At 65.1% G+C, this 15,111-nt stretch overlaps 1 protein-coding gene across 5 annotated transcripts in view; it reads left to right on the top strand.

The window, feature by feature from the left end:
• ITPK1 (inositol-tetrakisphosphate 1-kinase) overlaps positions 1 to 15,111 on the top strand; it is a 121,385-nt gene that overhangs the window by 80,301 nt on the left and 25,973 nt on the right. For all 5 annotated transcript variants that reach the window (XM_036013454.1, XM_036013442.1, XM_036013437.1 and 2 more), the window contains one exon: positions 6,724 to 6,841. In XM_036013454.1, coding sequence (XP_035869347.1) covers positions 6,835 to 6,841 — 7 coding nt within the window. In that variant the 5' untranslated portion in view covers positions 6,724 to 6,834. The remainder of the gene's footprint in view (positions 1 to 6,723; positions 6,842 to 15,111) is intronic.

The following is a 15,111-nucleotide window of genomic DNA, read 5'->3' as shown; positions in this document are numbered from 1 at the left end:
CATGTGTCAGATGAACAGCCTGATGGGCACCTCGCCAGCCTCCTGTTCATGGGGGGTAGACACGCTGGTCAGTTTGCTGCTGGAGTCAAAGGGAGGCATTGTTGTCGGTGGGGGCCCTGGCACAGGGGAGGGAGAAAGCATTTGCTGTCTCAAGTAACAGAGTGCTCAGCCTCCTTCCCGCCCTCTCTTCTGCAGCGTTCTGGGTCGTGTTCTGCAGAAGCTGCATCATTTTCCCCTGGACTTGCCTGTCACCTCTGTGAGCGAGAGCACCTCCCCTCTCAGGACTGGGGTTTCTCCCAGTCCTGCTCGTGCTCCTTGCCAGATGGCTGAGCAAGGCAGGGGACACCGCAGGTGGTCTCAGAGGATGATCCAGGGAGAGGGATAGTTGGGGGCGGTGTCCATCTTCAGGTAGGGGTGCCTCTGACCCAGAGGCCGCCAAAGGCACCCTGGGGCGTGCGTGCAGAGTCACACACCCTGGAGAGCCTGTGGTCCTCCCGGGTGCCCAGGCCCAGCCCTGCCCCACCCCGGCTTGCTCTCCGCACCTCCCCGCATCTGGAAAGGGGTCGCCGTTGTGCCACTGGTGGTACGTGTCCCATGCAGTTCACTCCGGAGGCTGGGGCCAGGGTGCTGCGACCTCGCTTCGTCCTTTCAGAGCCCCTCTTCTGTGACCCTCCTGCTCACCAGCGGCGATGGGTGGCAGGGTCACCGCTGGGGCCTGCCCCGAGGAAGCTTCCTCTGCCCTCCCCCACCTCTGGCAGCCGGGGTGCATTTTACCCGTCTGCCTGTGGCCTGTGCCTCCGGCGTGGCTCTCCCTGTGTGGTCTCTGTGGCGCCCGGCCGTCCCAAGTGGCCTGTTTTGGTCACAGGTAACATGTGCGTGTAGAACAAACTCAAGAACGGTCCCCCCTTGGGCCGGCCGTGGGTTCCCGTGGCCTTGAACCTTTTCGGAGGGCCCCGTGTGCGCGCAGAGATGGCCTCCCGGGAGTCCCCGCACAGAGCCGTGGCCCCGCGTGCTGCCTCCTGGCACAGACTCCACATTGGCCGGGCTTCCCCGCAGCCAGACACGCGGGGCATTGCTCATCACGCCTCTTACAGACTTGCTGGTGACGGAAGGCCCTGGCATGTGTGTCTCTGTGTGCGCACACGGGGAACTCAGTGACATGAACACCCAGAAAGAGACACGCCGAGTTCGTGCACATTAATTCCGGCCGTTGCCCGGTTCCTCTGTGTGGAAGTGCTACCAGAGAGGAGAAGACCACCGACCAGGTGCCGGTCCTCGTCCCGCCGCTTCGGGAGGTGTTTCCCGCTGGTTGCCTTCTGCACCAGCCGCCGGGTGTGGGGCAGTGCCGCGGCCCCAGCGATCGCCCCTTCGTCCTGGGAGGGGCGGTCCGTGCCCGGTGCACACGGCCTCTCCGGACCTTGGGCCTGCACCCCCGCTTCTGCCCGGCGCCCGAGTGCCCGTGCTCCCCTTTACCTTTTCTGGGCCCTGTGCCGTGAGGCCCTGACCCCCAGCTGGGGCTTGTGGGGTCGGAGAGAGTGTGTGAGTCCCCTCACACGGGCCCTGCGAAGCCAGGGAGACGGTGTCCTGCCGAAGTCTGTCAGCGTCTCGGTCCTTCCCAACCGGGGGAGTCCTGCGCGCGAGCCTCCGAGGCCAGCCCTGCGTCCAACACGCTGCTCAGGCCGGGGCCCTTCCACGCTCAGCCCCTGGGCCCTGCCCACAGCTGGACGGGCCCCTGCAGAGCTCAGAGCTGACCCTGTCACTCCCCGGCTCAGGACCCTGTTGCCTTAGGGTCAAACCCAAACGCCGTGGCTGGTCTGTCTCCAGCTGTCTCTCTGCCCTCTGCCTGGAGGTAAACTTCCTGTGAGACCCGTGTCCACCCAGCCACCCTGGGCTCCCTCCCCCGCCTTTGCTTCTGCTGTCCCCTCGGTAGAATGCCTTCCCCCTTGGCCTGCGCCTGTGACCCTTGGTGGCTCAGTGGCACTGGTCCCCCGAAGCCCTCTGCGCGTTCCCCTGTGGCCACACTCCCCACTCTTTCGCCCCTCCCCCGTCTCTCCCTGCCCAGGAGCCCCCAGGGAGCGGGGGGCAGAGGGGGGCTGCTCTGCAGGTGGGGCTGCGGCGCCCACGCATGCACACTTCTTGGAGCTCTCTCGCTCGTCCTGCCCTCGGGCTGGAGGCCTCGGGCTGGAGGCCTCGGGCTGCGGGCTCGGCCGCTGGAGCTCTCTCTGGAAGACAGATGGGCCGGCTGAGGCCAAGGTGTGCGCGGTGGGGAAGCCTGCTCTCCCAGGAGCGGTTTTTAGGGAAGTCAGAGAAGCGGCGGCGGGGACGCGCCCTCTCCGGGCCAGGGCTCAGTCTGCGGGACAGCCAGGGCCACCTCCGTGCCTGCGCGGGAAGGCAGTGTGGCTTTGCTGGCGAGCAGGTGTCTGTCCCTGACTGGGGCCCACTGGCTGTCCGTCCGTCTGTTCTGGGGGAGTGGGCCAGAGCCTCTGTTACCTCCTGAGAACAGGGGGCAGGAGCTGTGAGTGGGCACCTCCCTTTCTGTGTGAGGAGCCGGTTGGCAGGCTGCAGCTGGCGTGGGGGCGCTGTCAGGACCTGAGCTGTCTGCAGAGGGGCGCTGCCTGGAGCCTGTGCTGCTGCGGGGTGGGGGGCTGTGCCCTGCTCCAGGCGTCCGCAGGAGGGTTGGCCCGGCCAGGACGGCCCAGCTGCTCGTCCCAGGTGCCGAGCTGGCCCGCCCCTCGCTGTCTGCTGCGTGGGCCTGGGCAGGACGCGCTCAGAGCCCTCGGGGTGGGCTTGGCCCCGAGAGCCGTGTGTCTCAGGATCACGAGAACCCTTCCATACCTGAGATCTCCTCGCCACCCACAGCACCTCCCTGAGATTCGCACGTTTTATACACAAGGGAACATTCTCAGAGATTCACAGCAGTTTCTGTTCCGCGGACAAAGAGTAAGTGGCAGAAGAGGATTTGAACTCGTGCCGCCCTCTGCTTGCATTTTCTGTTAGATGAGAGCGAATCCTCGCGTCCCAGCCCCTCGCGTTTCCTGTCCATAAATGGAACTGCAGAGGAGGGAGTGTCTCCGATGTCCATCCCAGCCCTCTCGTCTGGCTCCGGTTCTCGGCGGGGAAGCCTGGACTCCCCCTCATCCCGCAGAGGGCCCGGTCTGCCTCCCGGCCCCGTCCTCCTGCAGTGTCCTGAGGGCTCGGAGGGGGGGCTGGGCGGGCATCTGGCCGGCCGCCACCCCTCTGCCCCCTCCGCAGCCAGTCGGGGCTCTCCCCCGGCCCTGCCGACCCAGGGCTGTGCACCTCTGCCTTTCCAAACTCTTTCTGGTCTGCCTGCCGCCCGGCTGGCTGCCGTGTGGGCCTTTTTCCTGAGTGGTGCTGACATGGTGCGGGGCGCCCCCCCCCCCCCCCCCCCGGTTTGTTTGGTGATCCTGAGAGACTTGTGAAAAAATGCATGAGGCCGGGGTACAATAGAGAAGCTGCAAGGCTTGGAAAAAACCCACTTGTGGATTGCGGGTCGGTTGGGAAAACTCGTTCTTTGTCCTCCCTGTCCTTGTCCCACAAGGGATCAAGTTCGGGAATAATTCCCCTATGAATGTTGATGCTTTCATCCCGGGTCAAAAGCTTGTTGCCGCCTGCCTGTCAGAGATTTTCCCTTTCCTTCTCGCTTCCTCCCCTGGTGAGTTTGGCTGAAGTTCCTGTCTCCATGACTCCGAGCTCCCTCTTTAAAGGTCGCTGTCCCGACGCCCGAAAGCGGAACCAGACCGGCAACTGCACAGATGCCCTGTTGGGGGTGGGGGGGTTGGAGGGGAGGCAGTGGGAGGGCTGGGGGAGACCTGGCCAGCCCATTGGAATGAGCGTCCGATGCCACCTCCTGTTCGAGGAGGGCCGTAAGGACACTGGGCATCTACACCCGCACGGGGGCGCCTCTACGGGCGACCGCCCGTCCTGTCCGGAGCAGCCCCCGCGCGCGGCCTCGCGGTCTGCCCACAGACACGGTCCTCGCTCTTCCTCCAGCTCGGACTCCAGTCCGGGGTGAGAACCCGAGGCCCAGATGCACCCAGGGCTCGCCCAGGGTGCCACCAGGAGGTGACAGCAGTGGGAGGAGGCTGGTCTTGCCACGCCTGGTGCCTTCCTCGTCCCTCTGCACCAGCTGCTTCCTGTGTGTTGGGGGCGGGGGTGGCTCAGTGCTCTTGGTGCGTACCCTGGAACGTGAGCTCGCTGGCCAGGATTACGGGTCATCAGAGCTAAGCCACGGAGGCTGTGCTCAGCCACGAGTCTGCTGTGCCATACGAGACGCACTGGCGCCGCTGTGACGTTGGTCCAGAGGACGGCCTCGCAACCTGATGACGTTAATGGGATTCCATGCGTACGTGTGACCTGGTGTCTCCAGAAGGACGTGCTCCTGCGGCAGCGTAGGCCTGGTTCGCAGGAGCGGGGTCTGGTGCAGGGACGGTGCCCAGGGCAGCTCCCGACGGGGCGCCCGCAGCAGGGCGGTGCAGGCAGGCGCTCAGGTGAGGCTGCGGTGCGGGCTGGAGGAACCAGGCACGGCCCCCTGACCTGAGAAATAAACCTTCCTTGAGGACACCTCACGCACGGCTTGTCCTCGAGGCCCCATGGGCGGCAGATGTGGGCTAGCTTGCATCAGCCGCCGGCTCGTTCGGTCAGATCAGGGCAGCGGGCCAGCGCTGAGCTGACTTGCCTTCGGTCACGTCCCCCAGGGAGGGGGTGGAGGGAGCTGTGAAGGTGGCTTCTGCCCTGCACTCAGACCTCCAGAAGGCCTTCGGGGAGAGGGCCTCCTAAAGGTCCCTGGACCCTCCCTGAAGGAGCGTGTCTCCCCGTGGAGTTCCGGGGTCGGGATGGGGCGCAGGCCTCCCCACGTGTGCACACTGGCCACCCTCTGGGGACGGAGACTTTTTTGAAACACTCAAGAGAAAAAGTCACCCATGAACCCATAACCAGATCCTCTAGTATGATGCACCGGGGAGCAGATTTCAGAGGAAGAGATAGGAATCTCTGGCTTTTAGGTCTGAGAGCTCTTAAAAATGATTACTGGGAACCAAAATAGGTTCTCTGAAAAGAAGAGCAATTGTACACGGAGCTTTGTTTTGCTGCTAAGGTTACCAGAGAAGAAGCCGTGTGGCTTTTCCTCCTTGCCTTTGCCGACCTCCCAGGCTGACCGTGTAGGCGGGGCGGCGGGCAGGCGCACTAAGCCGGGATGTCCATTCCTCGGGGTGGCCCTTACACAGTAGCATGGACTGGGGGGTCTTTAAGGGGTGGGAATGTCTCCTCCCTCAGTTAAGGGGGCTAGACATCTGAAACCAAGCTGCTTGCAGGGTGGGGGCCCTTCAGAGGCCCTCAGACACGTCTGTGCCTCTGCCAGCGTCCAGTGGCAGCCGGCGGTCCCCGCCTGTCCCCGCCTGTCCCCGCCTCGCAGCTGCACGGCTTCCCTTGCCGTCTTCCCGCGGCCGTCTCCCTGCGTGTCTGTGCCCCAGTTCCCCTGGTCTCAGAGCCACCAGTCAGCGGATTAGCACCCGTCCTAGTCCAGTAGGGAGTCATCTGAGCCTGATTGCACATCTGAAGACGCTGTTTCCAAATAAGGTCACGTTCACAGGGACCGGGTTTAGGGCAGAACAGATCTGTTGGGGGTTTGGGGGCATGGACACACTTCAGCCCACAGGCACAGCAGCTGCCGGACGGCCCGCCTCACGCCCAGTCTTCTCTCTGGTTTCTCCGGCGTTCCACGTCTTCATCCTTAGAACTGCACGGCTTTAGAGCCAGAGAGGTGGTTGCATTCCCTGAGTCTGCCTGCCAGGCCTGCTCCCGCCCCCCGATGCGGCCTGGGGCTCCTGCCGTCCGGAGGTGACGGGCGGCAGAGCCAGGGCCCCCGGGTTCTTTCCCTGGAAACATTTTGTGCTTCCTTTTTTGGATTCTGCTGCAGGTAGTAGTTTCTGGTTCCCCTTGTGCACGAGCGTTCTTCCCCAGGAAGCATGCCGCTTCATTAAGGACCAGCTTTGTGCTGGTTCCTCCATTTTCCCCCACAAGTCTACCACAGAGCCAGCAGGTGATAATGAAGCACTTACTGGCGTGGGCACTCGAGGGCCAGGCGGTGGCTCGGGGCAGGGGTCTCGTTGCCAGGCCTTCCCGCAGACCTTCCCACGAATCCTGGCATTTAGTCCCCGCTGGCCCTGCTGCCGAGTCCTTCCTGGGCAGGGTGCAGTCCCACGGGGAGCAGGGCTGGTTTCAGGCGCGGCTTTACCCAGGGGTCACGCGAGCCGACCGGAACCTGGTTGCTCTGCCTCTCTTGGCTCTGTTTCCTCACTCTGGGCCCCATCACGCCTCTCCCTCTGACCCAAAGGTAACTGCCCCCGGCCGCCCGCTGCTGCGCATCCTCTTCTCAGTGAGGACAGCTCTTTTCCCAGGAGTCGCAGCAAGAGCTCTGAACCACCTGCCTCTGATTGGGCCGACTCGGGTCACAGGTCCTGTCCTGAGCCAATGGCCCTGGGTGGCAGAATGCCCCGATTGGTCTAACCAAAGTCATGTGATCTGTGGGGCTGAGTGGTTGGGGGCCCCAGACAGGAGTGAGGGCTGGGGTGGGGGGCGGGGCAGGAGGGAAGGCTAGGGAGAAGAGGGTCAGGGGTGGTGGGGCACGCGTGGTGGGGTCCTGCCTGTCACCACCTTCCAGTGGCAGCCCCCTCTCTGACCAGAAGGGGTGTGTTTTCCTTCCAGGAGTACATCGACGCCCACCCTGAGACCATTGTCCTGGACCCCCTGCCTGCCATCAGGACCCTGCTCGACCGCTCCAAGTCCTACGAGCTCATCCGGAAGATCGAGGCCTACATGCAAGGTATGGACGCAGGCGGCTCTGCGCCCGTGGCAGGTGGCCCGCCGCGGGGGCCAGCGGGCAGTCATCGCCTGGGGCAGGAGGAGGGGGCGCTGGTCGTTTTAAGCACATCGGACAGGAAGCAGTTGACCTCCAGGGGCCACACGTTCTGGGGAGGGCCCTTCCTTCTCCCTCTGTGACCAGCAGGGCTGGGAAATAAAAGCCCCAGGGTGCTCTTAGGGAGAGTGTCCCCGCCACCTCAGGACGGTTCTGTTCTGTTGTCGTGAGGCCCCGGAGTGGCGTCGGAGCGTCTCGGCAACACGGCGGCTGGAGAGCAGGAGTGTGCAGAGGAGCTCAGCGGTGGGCGGGCGGGCGGGAGGGCGGGCGCCGCTGTGTAGCCGGGTGAAGGAGACAAGCAGAAGTTACAGGGCCTTTACTCAAATGCATGGAGACGTGTAGCGTGGCGGCTGGAGCTCATGGGGCACATACCGTGTTCTCATGGCAGGAGCCCCCTCTTCGCTGCAGGAGCTTCTGCTCCAGCTGCAGCCTCTGTCCGCGGGGGCTCACCCTCCCCACCTCTGGGGCAGGGCAGCTCAGCTGCCTTTCCACGGTGTCTGCTTATGAGTTTTGGAGAGATTCACGTTAACAGTAACCCTGGTTCCCTTTGCCCGGTCAAGCACTCCCCGCCGAGAGCCCTTGTCTAGTGTTAGGGGGAGAGGCTTTGCCCGAGCGCTGGGGCCTCGTGGAGGTTCATCTCAGGGCTGGGAGCGGCAGCCCCTGGCCTGCCATCCAGACCGTGAGTGTGGCCGCGCATGCTGCCTGCAACCCTGACCTGGGTGACAACTTGGCCCTGGCGTTGTTCCGTGTGATGGCGGGACCGGTGGGCGGCTGGGCTCGCAGGACCGTCCTGGAATACTGAGAGCGGCATCTACTGGGGGTGCGCCAAGCGCCTGGTGTTGGGTGAGGCCTCCTCCTCCTGTTCTGTCTTCCTGTGCTCGTAAAGGGGGCCCCGTCCCCTCTCTAACTTTGTGGACGGGCGCTGGAGGCCCGGTGAGGTTAGCGGGCACAGCGACGTCCCACAGCCTGTGAGTGTCAGCCAGTGCTCGGCCAGGTCTCCAGCCTCCTAACCCCTGAGCTTGACTTGCACGCCCAGGGCCAAAGCGCCCCGGGTCCAGCGAGCACCTGGCGTAGGTGCAGCCACGGGCCCAGGCGAAGAGGGTTGGTGGGTTCTCGTCTCTTCAAGGAGCGCGCCCTGAGGAAGACCTGGGTGCTTGACCTGGCTGTCCCACAGGGCGTCTCGAGGCTTGTTCCCTGGGTGCCTGGCATTGGTCAGGTGGGGCAGAGCACGGACCCGACCACCAGAGGGTGGGGGGCAAGTGGGCGGGCTTCTCGAGCACACCAGCGTCCCTTCCTCCCTGGGGTGGTCGGCGGCGACGAGGTCAACTGCCCTCTCCCCTCTGTGTTCCCCTCCTGGGTCCGTCTGGGGTCCCCAGGTGACGAGGAAGCTCTGGAGCGATGCTCTGGCTGTGTGCGGGTTCTGGGGCGGAACCCTGTCTCTTCCCGGGACGTGGGTGTCGGGCACTGACCGTGTAGATGGACGGGAGATGGTGTTAAAGGGCTGTAGTCCCGATGAGTGAGGAGGTGCAGGTCATGGCTGTGGCCCATGTCCTCGGCGCGCCCGTGGGCAGAGTGCCGGTGCGATGGGGCAAGGGCGGCAGGCACCCTGAGGCAGGCTTTCCCAGAGCCGGGGGCACGGGGTTCTGCAGGGGATGGACCAAGGCTGTTCCCGAGGCTGGGTCTTTGCCGCTCTGTGCCCCAGGCCAGGTCCTGGCCGGTTTTCCGTAAGATGTAGGCGGTAAGGGGTTAGTCCATGGCCTCGGGGGTTGGAGTAACTGGGTTCATGTCTGACAGACACTCAGACGGGTCCCGGCCCACTGGAGTCACCCAGGAATGGCAGCTGCTGTTGCCGCTCCCTCACAACGGGAGGGGTGAGACAACTAGCTGGACTGGGTCTTGGAGTCCGTCTTGGTTTTAGGGGCAGTCAGGGCCGGGGATCAAGGGCGAGCCTGGGCTTGGAGTACAGGTGTGCGCCGTCGGGGGAGCGGGGCCTTGGTGGGCTGGACTACAGCGTGCACGGGATGTGGGACCGTCCCTGGTGGACCGTGGTGAGGGAGTGACAGCTTGCACCTCCCCGACGGGGCAGGGGTGCGGTCAAAGCAGGGGAAGAGCTGAAGTGTGGGGTGCTGGCGAGGGACTTGCAGAACATTGAGTCAGGGTGGGGGGCTCGGAACACCTCACGCGGTTGTGGGGGACTTTATTTGCAGGCAGCTGTTGAAGGCATGCAAGCTGGTGAGCGAGCAGATGAGAGGGCGTCTCAGACACGTACAGGCAGGGCCTGGAGACAGGTCGAATGCCCACAACCTGTGTCCTGTTGTGGGGGCGCCACACACCTGGCCACAGGCCTGAGTCACTGGTGACCGGCTCCCAGTGGGCCGAGAATCAGGCCCCGCTCTGCCGGGTCCCTGCAACCTCAAACTCAGGCGTCCTCAGCCTTGGAGCTGCCTGCAGGGGGACTCCACCCCTGGCCCAGCAGGAGCTTGTGGACGGAACCCGAAAGACCGGCTTGGTCTGAGGCCAGCAGGAACTGTGTGGGTGGGTGGGCCGTGACCGCTGCACCCTGGGTTTTCCTTATCGCGCGCGCCACGCGGGGCCGGTATTCTTCCAGGAGGGCAGTCAGAGGCTGGGACTTCCCAGAGCCTTTTCCTGGGGCCGTTCACGGGAGGCCTGCCCGCCCCCACCCCAGAGAGGCCGGCTCCTCCTCTGTGCAGGCGAGAACCCTCCGTGGGAAGCGCACCCCTGGCGCCCCTCCACCCCGCTCCCCCTGCTCCTGGAGGGGCGTGGCCCGTTAGGGGTGCTGCCGATGGCCACAGCCACCCCTTCAGGTTCCCCAGGCTCCGAGTGGCCCGCCTTGGTGCCGCCTTGGTGCCGGGAGCAGGGGCCTCGCAGAGCCCACCAGCCCCCCATGCTGAGGCAGCTGGCTCTGTCCTCGGGAGCTCAGGCGGCTGCAGAGCAGACGGGGCAGGGAGGAGGCTGCTCTGAATGGGGTGGGCGGGGGCCGAGGCCTGGGGGGCAGCCCTTCCTCACAGAGCAGCAGAGCGCTTGGGCGGGGTCCACGCTCAGCGGCCAGCTTTCTTCCTGCAGAGCATCGGCGCTGGCAGGCAGGTGGGCCTGCTGCCTGGAGCTCCCAGCCGTACCTGTCAGAGGCCCCGAGGCCTCGGGGTGGCCGGTGCCATCTCATTGCACGTTTCCTGGCTCCCAGTCTGCCGGGGAAGCAGGTCCTTCCTCCGCCCCAGGCCTGCCGGCCTCGGGCCCGCCCGTCCGGGTAATGCTCAGGGTGCTGCAGCCCTGCCGTCGGGGTGACTTCAGCGAGATGGAGCTTCCTCCCCTCCCCCGGACAAGCCCAGAGGAAGGTCGCCTGGGGCCGTGCAGGGCAGCAGCGACGGGGCTTCTCCGGGCCCCTGTGTGGCGGGGCGGCCCTGCTCGTCCAAGGCGGTGCTCAGACTCCTGCCATCCCACCCGCGGGCCGGACGTCAGGGTGGGGACAGGAACTAGGAAAAGGGGAGCGGTGGGAAGCAGCCCTGGTTCTCCCCAGGGAAGGTCTGGAAGCTGCATGATGCTCTGCTCACACATCGCTGGCCAGAGCCACATCACTGGCCAGAGCCTGAATTAGGTGCTGGGCTGCAAGGCAGTGGTGGGGGGGAGTGTGGCCTTGATTCCGGGCAGCAGTGTGCCCAGCTGACGTTTAGTTTTGCCACCTGGAGGAAGGGGGAGAGCGAGCGTTGGGGTCAACCGGCAGTGTGTGTGCCGCCTTCTGAGGGATCCGTGGGTGCTCGCTCAGAATGACCTTTCCCCTCCTGCTGGCTTGGGGGGGTGTGGCCCCGCCTCTGGCCTCAGCACTGAGCCCTTCCACAAAGCAGCTGGAAACAGCACGAGGCCACAGGCTTGCAGAGGGGCTCCCCGCAGAGTGCTGCCCAGGTTTCTGTGACAGACCCCACCCGCACCCCCAGCCAGAGGCCTGGGCGCACCAAACCTGGCCTGCTGTCCGATCACGGGCAGGGCCTAGGGGAAGTCAGACACTGGCGGGGGCGGGCCTGAGGGTGGAGGGGGGGAGCCTCGCCATCAAGGCAGGATTGCCGGGTGCATACCTTTGCAGGGTTTTTCCCCAAGTGGCCCCCGCTTTGCCACGTGGGCCTGGGACTTCGAGATGGAATCCCCAAGACCAAAGCATGGCTCTGCCACCTCAAACCAAGCAATTCCCAGCCCGGCTGTAGCCAGCTGCTGAGCCGACTTGTGAGAAAGCACTTGGGCTGTGATTGGATGACACGGTTGTCCCCTGGGACCTGGGGGCGGCGGCTGGGGGAAGTGTCTCAGACCACAGGGCACAGGGCTCAAGAGGCCCTTTCGAGCTGTGGGTGACACAGCCGATGACAGCTGTGGGTGAGGGCTGGCTTTCCCGGCCCCCTTTCCCTGGAGCCTCCCACGCACGGGCTCTGGGGGTGACAGATGGGCATCAGGCGCCAGGCCTCTCCGGGGAGGGCTGTGCACGGCACAGACTGAGCGGAGCTGCCTGTGGTTTCACAGGAATTTAATCAGGGCTCATCTTGGGGGCTGGACTGCAGTGGAGCAATCTAGGCACCAGGTGGAGAGAAAATAACATTCCTTTCGGCCTGGGAGAAACAATTCCCCATGGAGCATCTGCCGTGGGGGTGGGGAGGGCTGCTGGGGTGCAGGGTGTGGTGAGTTGGGGGCCTTCCCACTCAGAGGTGGGGGTCGGCACTCCTGCCCACCCTTGGTGAGCTGCAGGGGGCTCTGGGTGGGGGGAGGTGAGGGCAGGGATGGGGGGCTCCGAGTCGAGGCCTGGGCGCACACCCACCCGTGTCCTCTGCGTGGTGTGGCCCGGGCTGGTCACCGCTCCTCTCTGAGTCTGCTTCGTCAGCGCGTGCAGGTGGGGGCATTGTTAGAGCCCCTTTCTGCATATCAGCTGACTTCACTCTCACGGTGACCCTGTGGGAAAGGCTCTGCTGTCACCCCGTGGCCGGGAGGACACTCAAGTGCACTGAGCTTAGGTTGGCCGAGGCCACAGAGCTGTTGGGGGTGCCGAGCTGGGATTTAATGCCACACCGCTGGCTGTGCGCCTGCCTGAATGCGGCTCCCAGGCGGGGTGTGGGGGGACCCGAGGCCTTGAGGGATACGGTGGGTACAGTTGTGGGCCCTTCTGCCTGGGGCGAGGGATCCCCGGAGCCTCCTGGAGCCTTCCACACTGGCACCTGGCACCGCTCCTGGGCGCCCTCTGGTGTCCAGACAGTGGCACTGACCAGAGGAGGTCCCTGGTGTCCACTGGACACTTGGCAGCTCCGCCTCGGTCACCGTGTCTCTGCCCTGCATGGTTACGGAGGAAGCAGGGATCCTGCCTGTTCTTTTTGAGGGCAGCAACACACATGGGGGGGAGGACAGGGCTTTGGTGCCTGCAGGCCTGGGCTTGAATCCCAGCCCCTGTTGGGGCCTGGGCCGCCACCGCCCCCCCCCCCCCAATTGTCTGCTCGCTGCGGGACGAGGAGGTCACTGCCTGCCTCCGGGGGGAAGGTGTGCGGAAGGCCGGGTCCCATCCCCTGCAGCGCATGCGGCCCCCAGTGGGGTGCTGTCGGCTCCCTCTCCGTGGTCCTGCTGGGAGCCTGGTGTTGGGTGGGAGGCGTGTGGCAGGAGCTGGTGGGCAGAGTCCAGAAGGACGGAGACGGTGGGCTGTGCGTCCCTGAGGACCGCCTCTCCCCAGTCCGGGCCAGCGTCTGGCCTTGGTTTTGCGAAGGAGGCTGGAGCTGCGGGTCAGAAGCCCAGCGGGTCAGCTGGGGAGCTGGCCCCGGTGATGCCTGCCTGCCCTGCCTATGAGGCGAGGCTGAGGGGTTCGTGCCCCATCCGGGGGCCTGGTGGGAGGGAGGACAGGGCTCCAGGCCAGGTCAGGCTCCTGGAGCAGGTGGCCCTGGAGGGGGTGCAGGGCCCGTGAGGTGACCTGGAGTGGGGGGTGGGTGCTTGGCTCCCGGTCTCTCTGCCAGACTTTGGGGCGTGCGGGAGAAACCCTGTCCTCAGTTTCACGTCAGCCGCTTGCAGCCACCCAGACCCCATGTTCGGGGCAGGTGGAGGGTCCGCAGTGGAGGACCGTGCCGGGCTCCACGGTGAACCGCCCCCACCCCGGAGCAGGTGGGGCGCCGGCTGGATGGAGCCTCTCGGCCTCGGCGACGGACAGTGAAGAACGCCCGCGTGCAAGAGTCCGTGGGGGTGGCGGGGCATGTAGCCGCTCCCACGGCGCTGGTTTTGGGTCCCCTCCCTCCCCCCCTCTCAGGGCTCCTGGGAGAGGCCGCCCCCACCCAGCACACTTGGGGAATCCCTGGGCTGCAGGCCTCCCGCGGGCCGCTCACCTCCGGGGCTCACAGCACCCACAGTGCCCACAGCACCCACAGCACCCACAGCGCCCACAGTGCCCACAGCACCCACAGCGCCCCAATCGCCGGCGACTCAGATGGGCTAACCTCAGACGGGCTAACCTCCCCGAGGCAGCCACCCCTCACAGCGTGGGATCCGACCTCTGGACCCGTCTCGTGCACAGACACGCACGCTGGTGCCGTGGAAATAAGCAGAAACAGGGCCACGTCACGGGCGTTCTCACAGTAGTCTTTTCTCACGTGGGGACGCCGCCGGAGGCCGGGGGTGCCTGTCCCCTCCGAGGCGACACAGCTCAGTGTGTGAACTGCGGCCTCGCCCCTCGCTCGCTTACACTGGGCTTGTGGGGTCGCTCCGGTTTGACTGGGGTTTTTGAAAAAACATAAACCGGCTGCCATAAACATAGCTCTCTGCGTGTTTCTGCAAGATGAATCCCGAGAAGTGGAATTTCTGGGTCAGAGGTCATTGCAAACACTTCTCGAGTTGGCAGGCTGTACTCCGTGGTTCTCCGCAAGGTCTGACCAGGCCAGGGAATCGGCACCCACCCCATGTGCTTTTCTCCCCTTACTGGCAGAATCGAGTGCCTCTCCCTGGGTTGATCAGCCTTGTATAACTCAGCAGTGTCTGGGCAGGAAGCAGCACTCTTCCCCCCTCCCGTCTCCACGCAGAGCCGCTGGGCTCTCGGAGATGGCCCTGGACTTCTTGAAACAGTGGGGCTTCGAGTAATGATACGGAGGGGGCGGCGGGACCTGCGCCTGGTACCTGCTCCGGCCGGTTCCTGTATCAACGCGTTTGACCCTCCCGCCCGGCAGGCCTGCTCTTCTCCCGTCTTACAGACCAGCGGACTAAGGCACGCACGGAGAGGTGAAGTGACTCTCAAGGTCACACACGCCCAGGCCGTCCATAGTGGCCTACCAGGGGCTGGGAGGGGGAGGGGGAGGACCTGCTTCTCCTGGGACGGACACAGAACCCTGGCAGGTTTCCGCGTGGTTTCCGTGAGCCCAGCTCCCCCGGCCCCACCTCCCCAGGGTGTGCCGGCTTGCGGGCGCCAGCCACGAAGCTTCACGTCCTAAACACAACGGAACTTGCTGTTTCAGTCAGATCCCACCGGGGCTGGGTATGGGCGTGAAGGTCCCTGCGACCCGTCATTCCGTCGATTTCACCTTCTGAAGCCCGACTACCCCCCCCCCCCCACGCCAATCCACCCACCCAGCCTCCAGGGGCCCTCGGGCTCCAGGGAGACGTGTGTCACCTGCTCTGAAGGGAATGCAGCATGACTGGAAGGAGGTATTAGGAGACAGGTGGGGACAGAGCAGGGGGCAATTTTCAGTGTAACTGGGGGAGTTAGCAACTAAGGTCAGCTATTCCCACATATCTGAAGGAGGCCGAGGAAGGGTGGAGGGAGACCTGGGCAGGGAGGGTCTCCCAGGAGAGCCCCTCGCCACCCCCGAGAGAGAAGGTGAGGGTGGAGCACCGCGTGGGGCTGGCGTGCGGTGTGCTGGGATGGGATGTGGGGCCCCTCCCTGGCCAGGTCAGCGGCCGGGGAGTGGACCGGGCAGTGGGCACAGGGAGTCTCCAGGAGGACAGGGGCTGCCCCCTGCAGTCTCAGGCCCGGCCGTAGGTTGGAGACCAGCTCCATTTCCTCTCCTCCATGGGCCTGCCGCCCGGGTCCTTCCTGGCCTCGTCCTCCTGGCCCAGGCCGGTGCCTGTGTTCCCACCCGGCCTCAATAATTCCAGCCGACTGGGCGGCTGCCGTATCATGTGAGCCAGAGAGCTGCTGGGGTTGTCTTCAAAGCTGCTGA

Source organism: Phyllostomus discolor, chromosome 1, assembly GCF_004126475.2.
Source record: "Phyllostomus discolor isolate MPI-MPIP mPhyDis1 chromosome 1, mPhyDis1.pri.v3, whole genome shotgun sequence".
In the NCBI taxonomy this organism is placed as follows: Eukaryota; Metazoa; Chordata; class Mammalia; order Chiroptera; family Phyllostomidae; genus Phyllostomus; species Phyllostomus discolor.
The sequence above is the reverse complement of the archived record's forward strand: the minus strand, read 5'-3'. Positions and strand labels throughout refer to the sequence as shown.